The sequence below is a fragment of the Cajanus cajan genome, chromosome 3 (assembly GCF_000230855.2).
Source record: "Cajanus cajan strain Asha chromosome 3, NIPB_CcT2T_4, whole genome shotgun sequence".
In the NCBI taxonomy this organism is placed as follows: domain Eukaryota; kingdom Viridiplantae; phylum Streptophyta; class Magnoliopsida; order Fabales; family Fabaceae; genus Cajanus; species Cajanus cajan.
In genome coordinates this window covers 28,031,156-28,040,641 of record NC_138519.1, presented here as the reverse complement: position 1 = coordinate 28,040,641, position 9,486 = coordinate 28,031,156, and the positions used below count along the sequence as shown (strand labels likewise).

Genomic DNA, 9,486 nt, shown 5'->3' with positions numbered 1-9,486 from the left:
TTTGGAAGAAAGAAGTTATTCCTTTTATGTTATATATTTATATTTATTTATAGATATGACATTCACTACTTATTTTTTGTATATTCCGGTTTAATTTTTGTTTTATTAGTATTTTCAGGTTCAAGTTATAACTGCAAGAAACAGTTTTTGTATTATATATTAACTTTATCTGATTGGTGATTTAATGCTTGCGTTGCTAACGCTCTTTATGGCCGAGCAAGTGCATAAATTCTGGCTGGGCATTTTGGGTAACCCCTAATTTAAGAAATGTTTATATTTAAAGTAAAATATTCAAAATGAAAATAAATAATTATTTGAATTTAATTAAAATACAGTAATATATACTCTATCATTCAATCACATATCGTCACATATATTAATTATTTTTTATTTTTATAATAATTACTTTAAAATTATCTAAAAAATATTTTTATTTAATTACATTAGAAAAAATGTTACATACAGGAATATACAAAAAGTGTCACTATAAGTACAATATATATATATATATAAGTATATATCTATTTTACATATACTTACGTACAATTATAATGTTAATTTTGAATGAGATTTAACAACATATTTTATATGTTATTACATTTTATACCTACATTTTTTAATAATATACCAACATATATTATATTTATTATGTGAATAAAAATAATTTTTAATGACATATTGTGTTACTATAGGATATGTATCACTATATAACAATTTTCTTACATTTTAATTAAACTTTCCTTCCTCAAAATACACCAATCTAAACTTTTGTAACCATAATAATTAATGGAAGGAGGCTTTTTCGAGACATTCAAATTCAAAGCATATTTTATAAACCAATGGAGATAGAGAATAAGAGAGAAGACACAAGATCTTTCTGGTCCAATTGCTGCAGGAATTGGAAATCAAGAAAGCCACTTAGAGAAGACGTTTCAGATTCCTCAAATTCAAGAGCAATGGAAAAGAAGCCAGGGTGGAAGGCCATTTCCTACATCTTAGGTCTCTGTCTGAACAAAAAAAAATGTGCATGTATATGTACAATTATAGGTGTGTCATTTATTGTTATGATGACTAAACTCTTACGATGATTTTGCAGGAAATCAAGTAGTTGAGAGGATTGCAACAATGGGCATGATGGCGAATTTCATGGTGTATTTGTTGCAAGTCTTCAACTTGGGTCAGGTTGCTGCTTCAAATATTCTTGGCATATGGATTGGAGTGAGCAATTTCACACCAATTCTTGGTGCCTGTGTTGCTGATGCCTATCTAGGAAAATTCAGCACCATTGCTATTTCATCATTTGGAACACTCGTGGTATGCTCTCCTCAATTTCACAGATATTCATTACCATATACCTTACATGTCAATTTAATTTGAGACTCTTAGTTGTTATGCTTAAACTTAGTCATCCCCAGGTTTGGGGAAATACCATTTTACTGACCCTGATTTCATTCCGTCCACTTACAAATTCATAAATTTAATTAACCAAAATTGCAATTTATCAGTTAAATTTTTTTTCATTCTCTTTGTAAAGTTACAGGACATGAGTACGTGTATGCCTTAGTGTGTGAACTGTGAAATTGGACGTTTCTTAGATATAAGCCTGTGTGCGAGATTTTTTCGGTTGACATAGTTAAAATTCAGAGCCAGATAAGGAATTAACAAAGACTTCGGTAATGTATCACAATAGAGCAATGTGATGTATGATAGGGGTAAACTTAATTTAATCATAATTGTTATTGTTAGAGATCCCACATATATAGTCTTAAGAAAATAGATCTATTGTTATGCTCTTAAGAAAGTGAATTTGAAAGATCTCTAAAACTACTCTTTTACATATTAAGAGTTAAATTTGTCCAATTAGACATTCATTGATAGTCCAATATTTATCTAGCCAACAATCAAGGGTGAAGTTTGCCTAATTGGGCATTAATTACAGTCAAACAACAATTGTTAAAATAAACTTTGATACTATATTAAGAGATCTCTAACACCACCTTCTTACACATCAAGGGTGAAGTTTGCATGCTTGAACATTTACTGATAGTCTAATAACTATCTAACCTCAAGGATGAAGTTTGCTTGTTTCGATACTAATATTAGTCAAACAAAGATTGTTAGGAGAAGTTTTGATACTATATATATAAAGAGATCTCTAAAACCACGTACCCTTTTACATATCAATGTGAAGTTTATTTAATTGTAATTGACTGATAATAAAATAACTGGGTAAGAACACTTCAAGTATGAAATTTGCCAAATTGGACACGAATAACAGTAAAGTAACTATTGTTAAGATAAATTTTGATACTATATTATGAGATCTGTTGTACCACCCTCTTACACATCAAGAAAGAAGTTTGCCTTATTAGACATATATTGATAGTCTGATACCTCTCTAACAACATTATAATGGTGAAGTTTGTCTAATTGGACACTAATAGCAGTAAAACAACATCTCTAGAATAAGTTTTAATACTACATTAATAGATCTAATAGTTGTCTAACAACACCTAAAGGGTGTTGTTCAGTCAACCAAAATATTGTTAGGAAAAGTTTTGATATTATATTAAGAAATCTCTAAAATCACTCTCTTACATATCAAGAGTGAAGTTTATGTGATTGGACATTTGTAAATAGTCCAATAATAATTTAATAATAATTATTAAAAAAAGCTTTGATATTATATTAATAAGATGAGTTTGAAACTAAGTCACTCTTTGTAAAACTGACTAATAAGTTAAAAATTATTTTTTATTTATATCATTGGTCAATGTAAAATTTCACAAATTTCAAAAATATAAGAACCAAACTTCTATTCCCTAAAATATAGCTCTAAAATAAATTCTGGTTAAAGTTTTACAGACTTACATTTATAACACATTTTTCCCTTATTATTAATTTGTTGATTATATAATCATTTGCTTTGTTAATGATTAATTAGGGAATGGTGATACTAACACTAACAGCTTGGTTGCCACAACTTCATCCTCCAACTTGCACTTCTCCCGAAAAATGTGTTCCTTCAACCAGTATTCAACTTGGCATCTTAATTTTAGGCTTGTGCTGGCTAGCTGTGGGCACAGGTGGAATTGGACCATGCATTATTCCCTTTTCCATTGACCAGTTTGACACAACTACTACTAAAGGGAGGAAAGGAGTGAACAGGTTCTTTAATTGGTACTACACTTCTCAGACAGTGGTCCAGTTGATTAGTCTTACAGCAATAGTATATCTCCAAAACAAAAGCTGGATCTTGGGTTTTGGCATACTAAGTGTCCTCGTGTTAATTTCAATTATCATATTTTTTGTTGGAGCAAACGTTTATGTTTACATTCCAGCAGAGGGGAGCATTTTTTCTGGTATTGTACAGGTGTTTGTTGCCGCTTATAAGAAGCATCGCCTCCAAATTCCGGTAAAAGAAGAGGAAGGTGTTTACTATGATCCCCCAATGGATGACCAAGAAACACTGAGGTTGCCGTTAACCAAAGAACTTAGGTAATGTGCCTCTATACTTAATTCTTATCTAATTAACTAGAATCATGTTTCTTTGACTGTTTTCATTATATCTTATCATAAGGATAAAAGGTACTACGTGATTTCAAGAGAATAACAATTTGTTTTTTTATAGTTAATTAATGAGCAGTTTATTTTATGGTAATTAATAAAAAAAGATAAAATTGAAAAATAAATTGTAAACACTAAAAAATGATAGTCTTTTTATTTTTAGTACAAATATATCAACTTTTAATATTTGACTCAATGGTGTAAAAAAAAAGAAAAAGATTTGATTCAAATGATTGGTAAAGAAAAAAAAAATTCGACTTAAATGAGTAAAGATAAAGTACCAAGCTATTATAAGAAAAACAACAGTTGTCATCTGAATATATTGATTAATTTGTTTTGTATATACATGTAATATTGACAATTGATATTTGATCTAATCAATAACTGATATTAACTGATCATTTAAAGAGTTACTCTTTTCAAATGAATGCGATCCCATCTTTTGTGATAAATAAGGAAGAAAAAGAAAGTTTACCTCCCATTTTTTACTATATAAGGTGGAGCATCAATAGTGTCAAAAATACAAAATTTACAGATCATGTGACATGTGATGTATGTTTTAAATATTATTCGATCTCTAAATTTAGAAAATATTGTCACATTCATCTATTATCACTTTAGTCACTTGTTTTGTTTTTTTAATTTCGAACTAATATGATTATCAATTTTTACTTTTAATAATTTTTTAGTTTCATTAAGGAATCAAATTGTAGTTTACTCTATTATTTGTTATGAAGATTAAATATTTTTTTTGTGAATTACTAATGTAAATATTTGATTTTAAACTAAAAAAGAATACCACAAATAAAGCATGTAAAGCACTACACACTTAGTTATTTCTTGTGAAAAAAATTGGAGAAAAACATCATATTATTGCTCTAATTAAGGAGAATTTTACGAATTAAGTGTGTGTAACGAAGGTCCTATTTGATTTTTTTCCCAGGTGTTTAAACAACGCAGCCCTGATACAAGGCAACGAAGTGAACTCAGAAGGGTGCGTGGAAAACCCGTGGAGGCTGTGCAGCATTCAGCAAGTGGAAGAAGTAAAATGCTTGATCAAAATGCTTCCGATATGGGCCTCGGGCATCCTCTGCTTCATCCCCATAGCCCAACAAGGCAGCTTCCCGGTCTCCCAGGCCCTGAAAATGGACCGCCACATCGGGCCCAACTTTGAGCTTCCCGCCGCATCGTTCAGCGCGGTGTCCCTAATCACCATCGCCATATTCCTCCCATGCTTCGACCTCTTCCTGCAGCCACTTCTCGCCAGACTCACGCGACAAGAAGAAGGCCTCACCAGCCTCCAGAAGATACTCATCGGCGACATATGCTCCATTCTCACAATGCTCACCGCGGGCCTCGTCGAGTGGCGCAGAAGGGTCGTCGCCGCCGCCGCCACGTCACGTGCACCCATGTCCGCCACGTGGCTGGCGCCGCAGTTCGTCTTCTTGGGGCTGTGTGAGATGTTCACCCTCGTGGGGCACATTCAGTTTTACAGCTCGGAGTCGCCGGAGAAGATGAGAAGCGTGGGGAACTCGTTGCAGTATCTCGTGATCGCGTTCTCCATCTACGTTGGGACGTTGGTGGTGAACGTGGTGCACCAAGTGACTCGGAAGCGTGGTGGGGTTGATTGGCTCCACGATGACATCGATGCTGGGAGGTTGGACTACTATTACTTCCTTGTTGCGGGGTTAGCGGCGCTCAATCTTGTCTACATCGTCTTCTGCGTTAGACGCTACCGTTATAAGATCAAGGTCAAGGTAGAAGATCGTCATGTCGACACACACCTTGACCCTTGAGGTGTATCGTGAAAATAATTAGTTCCATAAGATGAATAAAACTTCAATTATGGGTGCCTAGCTATAGTGCATCTATTATTATAATATTTTTTATTTATAGAAATAACAAAGATAGTAATAAGATTTAAGAGATTGACATATAAGACTTTATATATATATATATATATATATATATATATATATATATATATATATATATATATATATATATATATATATATATATATATATATATATATTTTACTATATATATATATATATATTTATAATAGCATGTGTGTAGAAATAAACCGTAATTCAACCATAATTGTAAAGCTTTTCTCAAAAGTGGTAAAGATACACATACACAACTTAAACCGTAATTCAACCATAATTGTAGGGTGTTGGGTGTTAAATACTATTATCCTGTTCCTCTTAATACTAGCCTTTTATAATATAAAATTATGAGTTTTAATCCTTACAATGAGATGAGAACACAAGCTGCATGGTTGTGAGCTTCTGACCACTAAATTGGTTACCCTATTGACTAACTGGAGTAGGGAAAGACTTCTCACAATTTTGACATTCAAACATCTTCTCTCCTATAGGTTGCACTTTCGTAGTGTTTTGCCCTCGCCTTGTTATCCTTATCATAAATTTGGGACATATTCACTGGTATAGGAAATTAGCAAATCTCTAGGTAATTATCAATTTGCTTAACCTTGGAGCACTATTAGAAAAGTGTTATTTTTTTATAAATTTTTTTAAAAAAATTATTTGCAGAAATTTTTTGTAAATTTTTTTATAATAATAATTTCAAAAAAAAATTTACGGATATATTTACAAAAAATAATTTGTACATATTTCTTACAATTTTTTTTATGAAAAATAATCTACAAGAAATTTTTGCAAATTTTACTACAATTTTAATGATCATAACAAAAATTCCATGGTAAAATTTGAAAAAAATATTGTAATAATTTTATTTATTTTTTTTTTTTGCAGATTTTCTTACAAAAATAAATTTGTAAGTAATGTTTATTAAATGGTAGAAAAATTTTGCGGGTAACTTTTTCTGTGATTTTCCTGCCAATTTTAATCCGCATGAAAAATTTAAAAAAAATAAATTTATAAGTTTAATATTTATAAAAAAAAACTTTAAGTCCCACATCGATTAAAAATAAAACAATTAAAAAGTATATAAGTTGGGATAACACTTACCTGTTGAAGATTATTGATAGAATTTGTAGTAACTTTTTTTAATTTTTTCGTAAAAAATATTCCTGCAAAATTTCTTATGAAAAAATTCGCAAGAAACTTTCCTACGAATTTTTATTTGTAGGAAACTTTCCTGCGAATTTTTTTCACAAGAAATTTCTCAGGAAAATTTCTTGCAAATTTTAAAATTCGCAAAAACATATTATCCATGAAAGTATTACCTACAGATAAAATTTCGCAGAAAAATGTGTAAGAACAACGTTTCCTGCAAATTCTAATAGTGGAGGCGCAAACAGTTAATCAACATCACACACTTGGATCTTTCTCCTGCCTCAAGGATTGTACTAAGAAAAATACGTTGACAACTCCTTAAACTCTTAAGCATATTTTACGACAATTATACTCCCTTGATTGAGTATTAGGAACTCCATATCTCCTAATTATAAATGCCCTCAATAAAGTACTTCTCCAAGAAAATTTCTCTAAAGACTTCCCTTCCCATGTTATGGATATAGCTTTCACAACTAAGCATTAACAAATATTCTTTGATCAATACATAGCCTCCTCAACGAGCATAAAGGTGTCAAAGGCCTCCTTTATCCATTTGGACATGTCATTACATGAAAATTTTTCTTAATTTTCGTCAGCTAATTCTAAGTTTCATTAGTGTTGTAGCCTTTCTTGAAAGTAGGTATGTTTCTTTGAAAATGATATAGACCATTGTATTCAACAACTCAACCAACAATAACAACATTTTGATTTCTTGCAACGTGTACTAAGTCTTGCAAAGAATTAGTTATCACATAATAGTTCCTTATAGTCATTATTACTCCCTAAATAAGTTGAGATTAAGGATGTGCAAAAAATCAAATCGATTCGAATCAGTCTGATCCTTATTAATAAAAAAATCTAAACCAATTCATTTTTCAAAATCAATTTGATTACCTAATCTATTTTTACTAAGTGAATCGATTTAGTTCAATTTAAATCCATATATGAGTAAAAAGTAGATAATTGCATCGCATCAAACCAATTCAATTTTAAAAAATCTTATATATATTTTTAAAAAATCAAAACTTATCCACTGTATAAAAAATAATTGATTAACTAATTCACTTTTATATAATGGATCGATTTAGATTATCAAAAATTCGATCCATAAACACTCCTAGTTGAGATCATATAAGAAGTACACAAAAGCAAACATCATAATAAGTCAAACTACACATAGAAAATATATATAGAAAGCACAAAACACACTAGTGAAAAAATCGATTTATTTTAATATATAACTAAATATGAGGTCCTCTATCTTCCTAATATTAATATAATAAATAAAAAAATTACAATTAAAGAAAACAACGAGATTTTTAAAATGTATTCGCAATAGTAAAAGCTTCACTTTAAACAATTAGTTGCATATTTGAGAAAGAAAAAAACCCTAAAAGACACAAGAAACATTTTAAAAAAAAGGTTGTCATTCCAAAAGTTACACAAGTTTAAAAGGCAAACATAACTAAACATAAAGGAAGGTAAACACAACTAAACTTCAGCAATTCTCAAGTTTTGATGTCAACAATAAAAGTAAAATTATATGTTATTAATAAAATAATACATAAAATAGATATATAGTTACATATATTATAAATTATATGTTATAAAAGTTAAATTAGTAATATACAAAATATGTTGTTAAATGTCATTCAAAATCAACACTAAAATTATATGTAACTTTAGACTAAAAACTTAATTAATTTGGTCCCTTATATTATTTTAAAGTTTCAATTTAGTCCCTCTATAATTTTTTGTTTCAATTTGGTCTCCAATAATTTAAAAAATATCAATGCGTGAATTCCGTCCAAATTTTACAAACGGTGCTAAATGTGGATGACGTGGATGCCACGTAGATGCATAGGTGGCAAGCTTCCATACGTATGTTGTTGTCCTCCTCCTCCTTCTTTAATGCATCTAGAACGACCCGTTCTAGAACCAGAACGGGAGAACGTCAACAAGGATTAATGTTTAAATTTAAGTGTTACATTAAAGAAGCATTAACTGATGTTTAAATTTAAGTGTTACATTTCAACAAAATGTTCAACAAAATGCAGCAATGTGGTTCAAAAATTGAAAACAAAAATTCATAACATAACATAAATTCAAAGACTGAAATATATGCATCAGAGTTGATCTTCTCATCCCTATTTTTCATATTGCCCATATAAATAATAAATCAGTTAGGTGTACCTTACTATCTGAGCCGCCACGACCTATAGTAGTAGATGCAATAAGCCTATGCATAATTCTAATGGCAGGGTGATCAAATGTAGATGAATTGCATTTACTAGCCTACTATTGTGTATAACCTGTTACAGCCCCCAAAACATGTATGGATTAAATGATCTTGGGTTTATTTTTTCCCTGGTTTGAAATCCAAATGTATCATTGAATTCCTCCAAATTGAGACGATGCTCTATATTAAAAAGTCGGTTAAAACCCTAATTTAGTCCATCATAATATTTGTTTATTTCAATTTAGTCCCACTTTAATTTTTTATTTCAATTTGGTCCCCAATAATTTAAATTATTGCAATGTTGGACTTCCGTCCAAATTATTTGAACGGAGTTAACTGTTGGTCACGTGGATGCATACGTGGGTGCTTAATCTTTCCATGCATTTGGAATCAGAACGGCCTATTCTAAAACCGGAACGGCCCGTTCTGGTTGCACTCATGGTGCGTAAATTTTGCATCCGAAATGCCCGTTCCAGATGCATTATTTAAAACCAACGAGTGCATCAGAACGGGCCGTTCTGGTTTCCAAAATGGGTCGTTCCGGATTCAGAATGGGTCGTTCCAGAATGCCAACCAATACATAATGTGGTTCAAAGATCAAAAGCAAATCATTTACACATACATAATTTTTTTTAT

General features: G+C 30.7%; 1 protein-coding gene across 1 annotated transcript; it reads left to right on the top strand.

The window, feature by feature from the left end:
• Nucleotides 1–798: 798 nt before the first annotated feature.
• On the top strand, nt 799–5,491 carry LOC109792442 (protein NRT1/ PTR FAMILY 2.13). Its single transcript, XM_020351857.3, has 4 exons — nt 799–999; nt 1,097–1,314; nt 2,945–3,498; nt 4,511–5,491. Exons 1-4 carry the CDS (start codon nt 840–842, stop codon nt 5,361–5,363), a joined length of 1,785 nt encoding a protein of 594 aa, XP_020207446.2. The 5' UTR covers nt 799–839; the 3' UTR covers nt 5,364–5,491.
• The last annotated feature ends 3,995 nt before the right edge of the window (nt 5,492–9,486 follow it).